The sequence below is a fragment of the Lutra lutra genome, chromosome 9 (assembly GCF_902655055.1).
Source record: "Lutra lutra chromosome 9, mLutLut1.2, whole genome shotgun sequence".
NCBI lineage: Eukaryota > Metazoa > Chordata > Mammalia > Carnivora > Mustelidae > Lutra > Lutra lutra.
The window spans coordinates 35,113,312-35,129,576 of record NC_062286.1 but is presented as its reverse complement, the minus strand read 5'-3'; the positions used below and the strand labels follow the sequence as shown (position 1 = coordinate 35,129,576).

At 36.4% G+C, this 16,265-nt stretch overlaps 1 protein-coding gene and 1 non-coding gene across 7 annotated transcripts in view; both read right to left on the bottom strand.

The window, feature by feature from the left end:
- The window catches only part of MTA3 (metastasis associated 1 family member 3), a 171,908-nt gene that overhangs the window by 74,572 nt on the left and 81,071 nt on the right, over positions 1 to 16,265 (bottom strand). For all 6 annotated transcript variants that reach the window (XR_007129960.1, XR_007129962.1, XR_007129961.1 and 3 more), the window contains exons 5-6: positions 13,568 to 13,631; positions 9,176 to 9,293 (exon numbers count right to left, since the gene is read on the bottom strand). Coding sequence is in view for 2 of the 6 variants with exons in the window: in XM_047744622.1 (XP_047600578.1) it covers positions 9,176 to 9,293; positions 13,568 to 13,631 (182 nt within the window). In the remaining 4 variants the exon portion in view is untranslated. The remainder of the gene's footprint in view (positions 1 to 9,175; positions 9,294 to 13,567; positions 13,632 to 16,265) is intronic.
- On the bottom strand, positions 9,966 to 10,072 carry LOC125110137 (U6 spliceosomal RNA). Its single transcript, XR_007130468.1, has one exon. It is a non-coding gene; the product is annotated as a U6 spliceosomal RNA (small nuclear RNA).

Here is a 16,265-nt window from a genome sequence, read left to right as displayed (position 1 = left end):
AGATTAATTTAAGGATCTGGTCATGTTCATTCTAGTCAACATAATAATCTCACTTCCCACGGCCCTTTATGATAATCTGTGCAATTCTAATCTAGTCCCACACAAGCCCATGAAGGTCTCCCTAATTTCTGAGTTCTTTTAAAAAAATGTATTTACCAACTACTTACATGAGTGTACACAGCACCTTGTTTTTGGTTCATAAGTTCTTCATAATTTTGAAAAAAATGTACATTCAGCAATGATTTTAAATGTGATAGCCCTAACCTTCCAGCTATATATATTTTTTTAAAGATTTTATTTTACTTATTTGACAGACAGAGATCACAAGGAGGCAGAGAGAGAGAGAGGAGGAAGCAGGCTCCCTGCTGAGCAGAGAGCCCGATGCGGGGCTCAATCCCAGGACTCTGGGATCATGACCTGAGCCGAAGGCAGAGGCTTTAACCCACTGAGCCACCCAGGCGCCCCTCTCCAGCTATATTTTAAGGTTTCTAGAAAATAGGGACAAGGAAGGAAGGAAGGAGGAAGGAAGGAAATATGGACAAAATAATTCTTCAGTATTACCACCCTAAGAGCACATGATGTTCAAAGACTCTGAAGAACTAAAACTGTATGGAACTCATCCTACGGGACCTTTCCAGAGAACTAGAAATATTCTTTGTTCTAAACACAGTTCATTTTCATTTTCTTTGTACCAACAATTAGAGTACTATACTTTTTATGTTATATTTAATTCAGAAACTCACAAGGATGCCATTTGTCACCATTTTTATTTAATATTGTTCTGAAAGTTTGGCTAATGTTTTAAGTTATGAATCAAAGGAATAAGAAGTTATAAGAGACAAATACATGGGATCTAAAAAAAACAAAACTCATAAAAACAGACAGTGGAATGGTGATTACCGGGAGCTGGAGGATCAGGAAATTGGGAAGATGTTGTTTAGGGGTACAAAATTCCAGTAGATTTAGTAAGTCCTGGAGATTTAACATGCAGCATCGTTATTATAAGTCAACAATACTATAAACTTCAAAGCTCATAAGAGACTAGACCTTAATTGTTCCCACAACAAAAAATAAGTAATTATGTGATGTGATAGCAGTGTTAGCTAAGCTACGGCAGTAATCACACTACAATATATAAATTCATCAAATCAACACACTGTACACAAACTTACACAATATTATAGGTCAATTATATCTCAATAAATCATAAAAACTAAGTACCTAGAAAGGCAAAATAAAAATAGTATAAAAAATTCAAGTGACATTCCAAAGGAAATACAATGTAAAAATGTATTTTTTATTATAGGAACAAAAATATAAAACGCTGACGTAAAACTGGAGTTACGTTTATATAAAGAAATTACAAAACTTTCAAAGAAGAAAACTTAAGGAAAAAGAGTAAAGATTTAAAATCCTAAGGCTATCTTTTCTGTACAAGTATCCCAATAGGTTAAATTTCACAAAATTTAATTTTGGAAGCCAATAAAATAATTTGAATATTAATATCCACAAACATTATTAAGAAGAGAATAACAGGGGCGCCTGGGTCACTCAGTCGTTAGGTGTCTGCCTTCAGCTCAGGTCATGATCCCAGGGTCCTGGGATCGAGTGCCACATCAAGCTCCCTGCTTGGCGGGAAGGCTGCTTCTCCCTCTTCCATGCCCCCTGCTTGTGTTCCTTCTCTCACTGTGTCTCTCTCTGTCAAATAAATACAAATTTAAAAAAAAAAAAAAAAGGGAAGAAGAAGAAAAGAACTAACTAAACTGGGTGGGATTATATTATCTAGCAAAATCTATAAACAATGCTGCCCTGGCACAAAAATAATCAAAAGCATAGAAAGAGACTAGATCACAGAATAATTTATATTTCAGAATTAAGTATTATTATAATAACATAAATACTAACACAAAAATAGCATTTACTGTTTACTATTTCCCAAGAGCCCTTACTTCAGATTTCTCAACCTCAGCACTATTAATACTTAGGGCTGAGTAACTCTTTGTTATGGGGGTCTGTTCTGTGTGTTACAGGATGATCAGCAGCATCCCTGGTCCCTCGACTCACTAGATGCCACTGGCATCTGTGCCCTACCCCCCCACCTCCACTCCCTCCACCAGCTCTGACAACCAAAAATGTCTACAGACACTGTCTAATGTCTCCTGCCCATGGGTTGAGAATTACTGTTCTACATGGTTGCAATCAACACCAGCTTACACCTAATAGTTATAGGCTGGTGTTTTTAAGTTAGTTAACATCCACCATGTTGTTGAAAAGCATATTCTCCAAAATTACACACTAAAAAAATAGGGTTTATGGAAAAAAAAAAAAAAACCTTTGAAACTCTATTAAACTTGGTAACCAGAGTATTAAAAAAAGTAATATTCACTAATAAGAATACTAGCCCAGTTAACTCTCTACCACCATGTTCAACAAAACCAAACATTGGTTGACCCTTTATCTCCTTAAACCCCGGATTCACACCTCTTCCACTGAGATATAGGTCAGTGTATACAGTTCCTATAAAATTTAAAAAAACAAAACAAAAAAAACAACGGGTGTAGGTTTCCTCTTAAACGCCAGGTAAAATATCTTCCAACCCCCCTTCATCTGTAACTCTTAAGCCTCCCCATATATTTTCACCATAATGGAAAGTGCCACAGATTTTAAGGCCACTAAACCAGCCATTACTTGCTCTAGAGGAAAGCCCTTCTTGTAGAATTTCCATCTTTTTTCTCTTCACCTCTTTTTATCTGTAAGAATACTGGCTTCCCCGATCGCTGGGAAAAGTCTCCTATAAATTGACCCAACTTCCACACTATACTGATATTTCCCTATTTATCAACTGCAGATGAACAAATTCAAGTTTCAAAAAAAGTGAATATGATAGCAGAAGAGACTATACTACTTCAATTCTTTAATTCTCAAAGACAGCTACCTCCCCAAATCCCCAAGAGTTATTTAATCAGTAGCAGTAGGCAGTGCGGGTCAAGGGAGAAGCAACTGCAACAGTGAACAGGGACAGTCAGGAGCCATGCGAAATGCTTTACAGAATTACTTCATGGGATCCTCACAGCACTAGGATGTGTGCACAAATACTACCATTAAGGAGGAGAAAATGGGAACTTCGAGGAGTTAGTTTTCCCCATGTTACTCAGCTAAACTGATTACTGCCAGGTTTTACACAAATTTGTAAATCCAGTCATTTTAGTTTATTGTTATAATTTCTGCAGTTACAAATTTTAATTTAACACATAAATGGACTTTTAAAATTTCAGTATTACAGTGAAATAATACAGTGAAGAAATAAAGCAAAGCTCCCCAAGAGCACATCTTTTTCAATGGAAAGTTCTCTAGGTGGTTTATTCAAACTCAGTAAAAGATCTAAAATATCAAAGAAACTTTCACCTTCTTTTGCAAACTATATACCGATCTTTCCAGATCTCAAGAGTTTGTTAGATGGTAGGTAGCCATAAGTAAATTTAAAAATTCTGAAGCTACAAAAAGATTTATTCACTAGCAAGACAAATGCCACAACAATGTCTTAGAATCCATCAAGACACATTCACAAACAAAGCAAGCCTGTCATATATTCTGGCATGGTGCTGATGCTGCCACCTACTCAGATAGTAATTCAAGTTCTGTATTCCATGCCAGTGCAAATCGGAATCTGGCCACACTGGTCAAAACATACCCACTCAAGAGTATCAAAAGGGTTAGTAAACCCAGACTGCAACAAGTCCTAAATATCTGTTCTTGAGTATGATATTTTCTACTATTTAACTTCCCTGCAAACAGGTACTAGCTACAATAGGAATTTCTATGATGGTAATGTCCATGTTTTCCAAGAGTGGTTTAACTGTGGGTGACCTATTTGCCACCCTACACCCTTCTCCCCTGAAAATATATTAATTACAAAACAGAAGGGGGCTCTTTAGATCTTGAATCTAATTAGTTGCCTGATTACAAGTGAAATGAAACATGTTGGATATGCTAACTGCTTTAGGCTGAAATAGGAATCCAAAGTGACTTCTTCATTTATGATGAAAAATATGGTGTTTTTCTTTGTTGAAAATGAATACTTACAGCTAACAAATTATAAACTTAAAAATAAACTTAACAAGAAATGTATAAAATCTATATGACTGAATCTATACTAAAAAAAAAACAAACAAAAAACCACAAGATCCAGAAGTAGCCTTGAACAAAGAAAAAGACATCCCTTGTTTCTAATTAAGATTTTTCAAAGCCATCAAAAGTCTGTTCTCCCTAAATTAACTTAAAAATTAACTGAAATGCCAATAAACATAGTAAGGAAGATTCAAGCTGATAATAAAGTTTATTCAGAAAAATAAGAGGAGGATTAGCCTCACCAGGTATTACCACACATACAAAGTCGCTATAATTAAACCAGTGAGTTCCTAGAACATTAACAAACAAACCAGTCAGACAGAATAAAAACCTCAAAACAGACCCCCACAGACCCATAGGAATAGACTCAATATTATGAAATGACCAGTCACCTCCCAAAGTAATAGAAAATATTAATATAATTTTAATCAGAATTCTAATGAAATCTGGGAAGGAAGTATTTGACTAAATGATTAAAAAAAGATCAACAGTCGGGAAAATATCTCTGAGATGAGACATCTCCCCACCCTGCCACACACACACACACACACACACACACACACACACACACAGGAAATTTTAAGAACAATGAGGGGAAACTTACCCTACCATAAAACATGTGATAAGAGACAGATAAAGTTGGATCTGTCACACAATTAAACACTGAATATAATTTCATGGAACTCAATATGATAGGTAACAAACAGGGAGAACATATTAAATTAGTAATGCTGTTTGACAGTGGGCAAAGAGGGATGATCTGAAGAACTACTACTTTTTGATTTCAGTATAATTGCATTTTATACCACAATTCCTATTATTTGCAACAGGAATCTAGTGGAGTGCCATTGTTATGCTATGTTGCAAAGGGACTTCATCCTATGCACTTCTGAGTGGCTTCTCTCTGTGCTGAAGAGACAGGACTCTAAGAGTGAAGTACTGAACAGCAGCCTTCAGCGTGTCCTTATCTTAACCCTAAGGCTCACTGGGGTATCGCAGGAGATCCAATGGGGCCTTCTCTTCTACCTCACCCACAACAAGCTGCTTTTATTTTATTTAAGGTCATACTGTGTAGTGTTTCATTAGAAGAAAGTGTTCTATTACCTAAATAAAATTTATAAACCACCCACCCAGAAGACTGCCAGGAGAAACACTATGTTAAAGGTAATTAATACTTGTTAAAGAACTATAAAAGATCTATTACATTAAATGAACACTCAATCACATTTTCTAAATACGAAGTATGCCTTTGTCAGGTAACTCCCCAAATGCCACGGGCTGTTAAGAATCATTCCTCTCACCCAGAAGAACTTCAAGTCTGTTTTGGGAACTATAGAATAAATTTTTACATTTCATGTATCATTTTGTTTCCGAAAATCATCTTTTAAAATTCTGATCTAGGGAGATATGCTTTCCAAATTACGTAGCTTTAACACTTTTCAGGGGTAAATACCATATTTATTTATTTATTTATTTATTTATTTATTTTTAAATATTTTATTTATTTATTTGGCAGAGACACAGTGAGAGAGGGAACGCACAAGCAGGAGGAGTGGGAGAGGGAGAAGCAGTCTTCCCGCTAAGCAGGGAGCCCCATGTGGGGCTCGATCCTAGGACCCTGGGATCATGCCCTGAGCTGAAGGCAGAGGCTTAACGACTGAGCTACCAGGTAGCCCATAAATACCTTATTTAAATAGTCTTCCAGATAAATGGGATTTTGTGAGATTCTATGATCTGATTGTTCTGCCCACTGTTACTCGAAACACACCAACTTCATTACTTGGTTTAGCATTTATCCATGAGCAATACTCAAAAATTTCCAGGCTTCACAGACCTGTACCCCTGGGGCAAATAATACATTATATATTAATAAAAAGAATTTAAAAATAAAATAAAATCTTTAAAAAAACATTCCAGGCTTTCTATACATCAAGGCTTGTGCTCAGTGTTTAAGGGAAAACCATACAATCAACACCTCAGGTGTTGATTTTAAAATTTCTAAAGTCAAATAATAAAAAATAGTATAAAAGATAACATCTGCACAGTTCAAAGATGCGAGGGATGAGCGTTCAGGGAAGAGTGACAAAGGCTGCTTAGGGGATGCAGGATTTAGGCTGGGTGCCATACACACATGCGCACAAAGGGACCTTGCTGGCATTTGGCCTGTGCACAGATGGACTTGGAGAACTATCTCACTGGGAACATACACTTCTGTACAGAACTGTACACTAAAAAGGGTGGGATGTACTACATATAAATTACACCTTAATTAAAACAAGAGAAAAAAAAACCCACCTATAAATGACTACCCACCTGTAAATGACTACCTGGAAGACAATTTGGCATTTTGTATAAAATTTCAAACACACAAGCCCTATGACTCAGCAAATCTACTTTGTCACTTATATCTGGAATACAAAATAATCCATTATTTGCATTACAGCACTGTTTGTGAAATTTAAAAATCAAGTTTTAAAAAAATAAAATAATATTTAGTGAATACTTAGGTACAGTGATATAAGTCTAACATCAAACATTAAGGACTAAAAACATAAAAACTACTTCTGGAAGATAAGTTGATTTACACAGATAAGAATGCCAATTAAATATAATTTCTCGAACCTATAATAAACTGGTTCACTACTCCCAGTCTGTTCAAAATCATTTCCAAACACAGGTGAGCACAGACACAGAGTTCTTTCCTTTGAGCTTAATCTTTATTGACTGACCTTTCCTGGTATTTAAGTTCATGAGAAGAAAGATGTCTGTAGCCTGGCATTACTGACACCAATGTGTACTACAGTTCACAAACTCTATCTTGAGTAATTGTTGATTTAACTTTTCTGTGTACATTTTCTTAGAAGTATGGCAAGATAAAAAGGGAGAAGAACCAATGGAAGAACTCTTGTTTTGTTTTGTTTAATTTTTGTTTAAAGTTTATTTTAAAATCTCTACACCCAACATGGGGCTCAAACCCACGATCCTGAGATCAAGAGTCACACACTTCTGAGCCAGCCAGGCGCCCTGGAAGAACTCAGATTTTTTTTTTTTTAAGATTTTATTTATTTATTTGACAGAGATAGAGATCACAAGTAGGCAGAGGGGCAGGCGGGGGGGTGAGGGGAGAAGCAGGTTTGCCGCTGAGCAGAGAGTCCAATGCTCCAATGTGGGGTTCAATCCCAGGACCCTGAGATCATGACCTGAGCCCAAGGCAGAGGCTTAACCCATTGAGCCACCCAGGTGCCCCGAACTCAAATGTTTTAATAATCAGAGGGCAAAAGTAAAAGTGGAGGCCTTTCTCTGAAGAATGCACATCATAAAATGCCTTAAAGGAAAAGACTAATAAATTCTAAATTTCTGTATGACAAAAAATATTAAAGATTTAAATTTAAAATCACTAATAAAAAATTTTAATGAAATAGTTAAGTGTATGTGGGGGGAGGGTATCTGTAATATTTATAGACTTCTGTGTTTATTTACCTTTAATAGTCAAAGAATTCTTGCCAATACATAAAAAAATAAATAACCATGGAGAAAAAGCACAAGAAATTTAAAGGAGAGCTAAAAATAACTAAGGCAAGTATAATCTCAACTTCAAAACAAAACAAAAAACCCCTAAGACAATGACACATCAAAATGGGGGGTGGGGAATGGAAGGTGAAAAAAATCCCTCACAATCAGGGTTGGCGAAAGCACCTGGTTCTTTCAAACGTACAGTAACACAGCATTTTGGAAGAGCAGAGGAGCATTTTCAGTATGTAAAATGTATATACCATCTCACTTCCAAGAAGTTATGCTTGAAAAATATTTATACAGCACAAATATATGTGTAAGTTTTCTAGCAGCATCAATTTGTAGCACAGAAAAATGTAAATACCTAACAATCTATCAATGGGGACTGGAAGAGGGAATGATAGTACATCCGGGCAAATGTAAGACCTACAGGGTCACTGAAAAAAATAAAAGTCACATTACTCCTGTGAGAAGGTGCTAAAGAAAGATACACTGGGAATGGAGAAGAGCAGCTCCAGAAGATCACGTGCAACATGGCCAGTCCTGGACCAGTCCTGGACCAGTCCCGGGATCGGGGGCAGGCCAGCGCGAATACACCCCAAACAACCACAGGCGTGAAACGGGGATTTGCAGTGAAGGAAAGGAGATGGTGTTCGTTTCCTACATCATACATTGCTATGTCTGAAGAATGTTTTACTTTTAAAATCAGAAAGTAGGGGTGCCTGGGTGGCTCAGTGGTTGAAGCCTCTGCCTTTGGCCCAGGTCATGATCCCAGGGTCCTGGGATCCAGCCTCACATCGGGCTCTCTGCTCAGCAGGGAGCCTGCCTCCTCCTCCTCTCTCTGCCTGCCTCTATGCCTACTTGTGATCTGTCTGTCAAAAAAAAAAAAAAAAAAAAAAAAAATCTTTAAAATCAGAAAGTAAAGATTTTAAATGTACAGTTTTAAGAGGAGAAAGGAAGTTATGTTCTAAGTTGTTTTTAAAATGTAAAGCTCTGAATCCTCCCTCCAGTACATAAACTACCCCAGATTAGCCCAAATTCCAAAATGTAACTGTTCACTAGATTCCAGGCCACCTCAGACAGATGACTTAGGGGCATTCAGGACCTCAAGGCGTGGATGTGTCACATTAAGACACAAGTTCAACAATATGAACATTCTTAAAGTTGCATTTAAAAGGAAAAGCATAGGGTCAGCTGGTGGCTCAGCTGGTTAAGTGTCAGACCCTCTTGATTTCAGGGTCATGAGTTCAAGGCCCATGTTGTGCTCCACACTGGGCATGGAGTCTACTTAAAAAAATAAAATATAATAAAATTAAATTAAAGGAAAACACAGCCAGAAAACTCATAAAAATGTAAAATAAATAAACAACTCCTCAAATTATTTTCTGTTGCTATTTGTTGTATTTCTACAAGTGGAAGAACTTATAACATTTAAACTTCAGCCTAAAAGTCTCCTTTCCCAGATGAGGAAAAGGATATTTGAGTTTCAAGATATATTTGTTTTCATAGGACTGAAACCCGAAGGAAAACATACCTTCTAAGAGCATCTCTGGAATGTCTGCTTGATATCTAGGCCCCACTCTGATTTCACCTTTGTCAGCTAACAGTGTTTTCACTGAAGGGTCATAGACCAATGAGTAGAAAAAGGTGTCCTGAAAAAAAAATGACAGAAAATTTTAGGTAAACTTAATTCCTTCTACTTTTTATACAGCAATAAGGCCAATGTCACCATAAAGAAACCATAAAACTTCAGAAAGTACGTAAGATTTCATTTTGGTGGATAAATTCATAGATCTTGAAGAAGAAAATGATGTTACTGTCATCATGTAAAATAGCGTAAAACTAAATCAAGCAAAAATAAACAGCTTACAATAAAGGTAGACTATCAGGTTTCGTTGTTTGTTTTAGTCTAAAAGAAAACCATTTAACTGCTCTAAAACAAGATTCTGGAAAGCTAGCAAAGCTAAGCTGTAAGTCAAGTAAGACTCCTGAAGTCATATTTCAATCTCTAAAGCCCATACTGAACAATGAGGACACCTGGCACCCTTACTTTTAAAGTGTCCGTCCATATTTTATCAGTATGTTAAAATGCATACACATCTCACATTAAATAAAGTTTAGAAGAGTTGAGCTTAAATGCAGTTTACTCATTAAAATGTCACATTGTATTATTTAAACATCTATTAATTCCAATTCTGCAGTTCTCCTTTAAATCCTGAAGCACTCATATATACATATAAATAGGCGTATAAACATAACTATACCTACCACTATCAGCATACCCATTAACTTTCCAAGGTCCTTCCCACCTGCCCCTTTCGTCACAAAATATGGAACCCTTCACGAATTTGCCTGTCATTATTGCACAGAGACCATGCTAATCTTCTCAGTATTGTTCCAATTTTAGTGTATATGCTGCCAAAGCCAGCACCCGAGGTCCTTTGGAATGCAAAACGGCCCTACTGACTGAGCCTAAAGGATAAAATGACCAAGCACCAGGCCTTTGCTGAATTTTGCAAAACTACCAGATGTCTTATAAAGTCTTGTCCCTGCTCCCTGCTAGGACTCTGGGGGTCATCTACTGCATGACTCAATGCTTTATATCTTGGAGGGGCCTGTTTCTACCATCCGCATTTTACCACGACCCTGGTGAGCAGGCTGCAAGTAAGAGATACCTGCCAGACTGTAAAGCTTTCTCCTTTCGGGATCTTACAGACCGTGATAAAGGGAAAGGAGAGAACAAAACAAGGTGACATGGGTCACTGTCAGAAGAAAAGCTTAAACAATAAAATTGCCAAGAAGACACAACAATGTGACAATTTACGCATATAAAAGTACTACCCAGGGAAAAGAAAAATCTGCAGAATATATAAATCAACCTGCTTAATAGGTTGACAGGTTGATCAATACATAATCAGAATTACGGGTCTCTGAAGACAGGAGCAACAAAGAGTGTTAGTAGGGAACTAAAGCTACCGCCACTGGCACACCATCGACTTCAAAAGAGGACACACCTCTGGTCACTTTTATTCTGTAAAATATGTCAGCACAGGATTCTATAAAAATAGGATTCTGCCATACTTGTCAGTAAAATGAGATGAAATTATTATTTTGGGCCACCCAGGTTGCTTCAGACTCCTTAAATTTGGGGCACCTGGGTAACTCCATCAGTTAAGCAACCGACTCTTGATTTTAGCTCAGGTCATGATCTCAGGTCATGAGATCGAGCCCCATGATGGGCTCTGTGCTAAGCCTGGAGTCTATTTAAGATTCTCTCTCCCTTTCCCTCTCCTTATGCCCCTCCCCCTACTTGTGCTCACTCACATGTGCTCTCTAAAAGAAAAAAACAAATTCCTTAAATTTATATGTCCTGCCTGATATGGGAAATTGTTTAAAATGTAAATGTAATTTTTCAACAAGTAAAAAATCGTGATTAGAAAGTTGTCCTTTGACTTACCATCCTCAAATATGCCAATTTCAATATTTTAAAAACCAGATTTTCTCAAGGATGGTCTTATAACAGATAAAGAAGTTAAAAAAAAAAAAGAATAAAGTGTTTTTCAAATTGAAAAAAGAATATAATGTAAGCAGTTTTATTTTTACTAAACTGCTCTCTCTAAAAAAAAAAAAAGTTTTCCTCAAATACACTGCCAGAGACGTCAGTTCCTTTCCCAAAGACTGATACAGGACCAAGTGCTTAAAAATCAAATGGACAGGAAAAAAATCCTAAAGTCCTTTGCAAATTTTCATCTCCTACAATCCTTAGCACATAGAAATTACTAACGACAAATTAGAAGGCAAAAATACCACTTTCTTAAAAATCACACTGTTGGGGCACCTGGCTGGCTCAATCAGTGGACCATGCGTGTGACTCTTGATTCTAAGGTTGTAGGTTCAAGGCCCATGTTGGGTGTGGAGATTACTTAAAAATAAAGCTGCTTTAAAAATTAGAAATTAGGGACGCCTGGGTGGCTCAGTTGGTTGGACGACTGCCTTCGGCTCAGGTCATGATCCCCGGGTCCCGGGATCGAGTCCCACATCGGGCTCCCAGCTCCATGGGGAGTCTGCTTCTCCCTCTGACCTTCTCCTCCCTCATGCTCTCTCTCACTGTCTCGCTCTCAAATAAATAAATAAAATCTTAAAAAAAAAAAAATTAGAAATTAAAGGGACGCCTGGGTGGCTCAGTTGGTTAAGCGGCTGCCTACGGCTCCGCTCATGATCCCAGAGTCCTGGGATAGAGTCCCGCATCAGGCTCCTTGCTCGGCAGGGAGTCTGCTTCTCTCTCTGTCTCTGCCTGCCACTCTGTCTGCCTGTGCTCACTCTCGAGCGCTCTCTCTCTCTCTGACAAATAAATAAATAAAATCTTTAAAAAAAAATTAGAAACTAAAAATTACACTGTCTTAACAGCCAAATACACCAGTAAAATACACTGAAACGTACTCAGTGTTTCTTCCTTTTATTTCTGCTTTTGTGAACTAATGCTAATTTCTGAGCATTATCTTTCTCCATACAGTTATCCATATGTTGATTGAAAAACACTGCTACATTATTTTCTAAATGTCCCATGTATAAGTTATAAAGACTATCAATCTTGTTTCCGCCTTGAGTATTTACTTTCTCTTAGTTTTCTCTATTAGATTTTCTAATGTACAATAGTTCTACCTGTCTGCAATATCTTTTGCAGTTATGTATTCTTCATTTGAGATGAGGGGACAACATTTTAAGGATAACATGTTAAGTATACATATTAAGTATAATTATTAAAGTATATTTTAAGTACTTTTTAAATTTTTTTTTAAAGATTTTATTTATTTGACAGAGAGAAATCACAAGTAGACAGAGAGAGAGAGAGAGAAGCAGGCTAACCCAGGACCTGAGCCGAAGGCAGCGGCTTAACCCACTGAGCCACCCAGGCGCCCCAGTACTTTTTAAATTTTAAGCAAATTTTAAGTATAATAAAAAAGTTTTTTTCACAGAAAATATATCCCTTTGATTCTTTTTTTTTTTTTTTAAAGATTTTATTTATTTGACAGACACAGTGAGAGAGGGAACACAAGCAGGGGAAGTGGGAGAGGGAGAAGCAGGCTCCCCAATGAGCAGGGAGCCCAACGAGGGGCTCCATCTCAGGACCCTGGTTATCATGACCTGAGCTGAAGGTAGACGCCTAACAACTGAGCTACCCAGGCACCCCCCTTTAATTGTTTAAAAGCATATACACACATATATAAAGTACATATACACACACATACACACACACATACATACAAAAAATAAAGACTTGAGAAAACAAAACACCATGAAATTATAAAGGTTAAATACTAAAACATTAAATTAAAATTTTAAAATACTAAAACATTAAATTAAAAATTTTCCCATTGTAGACTATTCTGTTTAGAGGAATTTCCTCCCTCCGATGAACCATATGCTCTCATTCAACTTGTTAAAAAAATGTTTAAAATGTTTCTTAATGAAGTTTACAGAAAGAAACATTTTTAGTTGACAAAGTTTACTGGGATTTTAAGAAAGAAAGCAGACCACGAGTTAAGATCTCATCTGGAAAAAGTCTCAAAGAAAAACTGTTTATTTGAAAAACAACAAAAACAAAAAAACAGGGAGGAATACAAGTATACAGAAGTCACTTATTTCATAAAGCCAAAAGCAGTTCTTCTACTACCAACTAACTCATCATACTGTATAAAGCCTTTCATTACCAACCGGAAAAAACCAGATACGGAAGTTTCTGCCAAATGTTATCTCAGTTAACCAGAAAAATCAAATTACCTAAATGTATTCTAGTCTTTATACTTTCATATAATGTTGCTCTCCCAATGCAATAACTTGGTGCAAGAAGAAATAAACTCAAAGGTGTGGGGTTCGTGTGAAATCAAAGGGGAAAAAACACAAAACAAGTGTAGTTGTGAATTACCTCTTTATCAAGATACGACAATACTGACTCTGTCTCATTCAGAAGGGCAACACTGCATTTTCCCCTGTTGAAAGAGGGAAAAAGTGGATAAATGTAAGAAAAGCCACATCATCTTCATGGTGATGACATATACAATATTAAGAATACACAGAATGTAAAGTTGATACTAAGAAACTAGATGGCAATTAGGAATATACATATATGTATATACTTAGACTTGCTATACAATCCTGGTGTTGCGTAACCTAAAAAAAAAAAAAAAACAAACAGGACTCTCTGTAGACATTTACTTCAAGGCTAACCTGTGGAAGGAACTGTGTTAGGCAGTAAATCTTTATAACATAAAACACTTGATAGGTATTTCCTAATTATTAAAGAAAAACAAAGGAGTACAATGAAAGCTTCTGACCAGAAGTGAGTTTCTGAATCTATAAAGAGTTAATATCAGGCGATTTTATACAAAGACTTTAGATAAGACTTCACTGTGCAAACCGGTACCTAAAATAATCTTTAAATTTTTTTAAGTAGCCACTGCATATGAGAACCTAAAAATAATACACATTCATATCAAGATTAACTAACTTACTTTTATCAACACTGCTCTAAAGCCTAGTTAAAATTTAAAGACACTGCTATAAAGTAAAGGGCAAAATAAAAGATCTACAGATTTATAGAACTTGAAGTCTGATGGCATTTACCTTTGATCATATAGCCCTGGGTGTAAGTTTGAAAATGAATGTCTATTTAAAAAAAAAAGGGTGGGGGGAGAAAAGGCTTGTCTAGACTTGAGAAAAATTAAGGTTACCCAGGTAGAGGCATTTATTACAAACACGTGTATAATTATCCTCACTAGTGTGAAAAATTCTGTGGAGCCACAAATTTGACAGAAGACTTTTGATACAGATTATAGATAATTGGTCAGGACACACAAAATATTTTTTTTAATGTCATAATGTCATTTGATTTTGTAAACAGAAGTCACTGCTTGCAACCCATAAAATGACGAGCAAAACCCAAACGCATCACATATCCATTGAATGGGAAGCTGGAAGAGCAGGCTGTTGGAATATCAGAGTGGAAAACAACTGAAAGGAAAAAATTAACAAAAGCAAAATAAAATGCAGAATGCTCACACACAGATCAACAATCACAGTTTACTAACATTTTGCAAATGTACATTCCTCAGATTTAAAAAAATTTCTCCTCATAAAAACATCTTTTTCTGGTAATCAGCTCTAGTTAATATCACTTCAAAAGACTTCTGAGAGCATGTGTTCTTTCCATATTATCCTGTCAAGTCTCTAATTTGGTTAGCGAGAGTTATAAAGGTTTTTGGTTTTTCTAATTTTATTCGTGCATATTACTGAAGAAGAAAAATTAACATGATTACTTCAGAGCACATAACAACACTCACAGTCAACAATTACCTGACAGGCCCTTAGGAAGGACAGAATTACGGGCAGGGAAACTGCTCTGCTGAGGTTTGCACATCTACAGCTGCCACAGAAGTTCTGTGACCTGTGGACGTGCGCGCCTCATGCGTGTAGCGTGCTTACAGACCAAATGGGCTTTCCAAAAATAGGCTTCAGTTTCTTTTTTTTGCCTCTCTAACAGCTGAAAGAGCAGTATTTCCAACATTTAATACTCAATCACTTAGAAGAAATAAATTCTGGGTTTTTATAGTTCTCTAAGTTGGGTGTTTTTTGTTGTTTTTTTTTTTTTTAATGGAAGCTGAATGTTTTAATAGATACTTCTTTTTTTTTTTTAAGATTTTATTTATTTATTTGACAGAGATCATAAGTAGGCAGAGAGGCAGGCAGAGAGATAGGAAGGGAAGCAGGCTCGCTGCTGAGCAGAGAGCCCGATGTGGGGCTCGATCCCATGACTCTGGGATCATGACCTGAGCCGAAGGCAGAGGCTTAACTCACTGAGCCACCCAGGCGCCCCTAGATACCACTTTCTTTAAGAGCCATTCGGGTGTTAAGGGTTAACTGACATTGAAAATTCATACAAACAATACAGCATTAGTCTCCTCCATACCATCTGAAATGACAAGATGATTTAAACAGAATCATCAAACCATTATTTTCATAATTACATTAAGAGATAAGGAAATGCCGATTAGATACTGTTTTAGAGATACGACATGATTACAAAATCAAGAGGACACCGAGCCAATCTAAAATATAAATTATTTGGAGGAATGTAGCTTTTATGCAAAGATAAAAAAATAATCGGTGATTTTCATTTTTTAATTTTCTTTACTGTAGCTGCGTATTTTCTGCCAAATTAAAAATGAAAATCTGACACTTAAAATATTCAAGTACATATACTAACAGCTAACAAAGCAGGAGGTTGAGTCAGAATTATTTTATGAAGTAAATATGAATATGTAATTAACACATGTGCTACCACGCCAAGAGTTGTTGATAAAAGTAGTTTAAAAAGAGACTTAAAGTGCTGGTTTCCTTTATGCTGAACAAATCTTGGCTCACAGAAAAAAATATGACAAATTTTAAGACTACACCAAACCAAAGGAACTATTAGCAAACTGTTATATAGATAACCAGTTGGTCGATGATGAATCTCAAGCAATGATCCTAATTGTTCTCTTCCACCACACTTTAGTCCTTAAGGAATAAAGATATCCAAAGATGATGATATAAATACAAAACTCATTAAAGACCTTAACACAAAG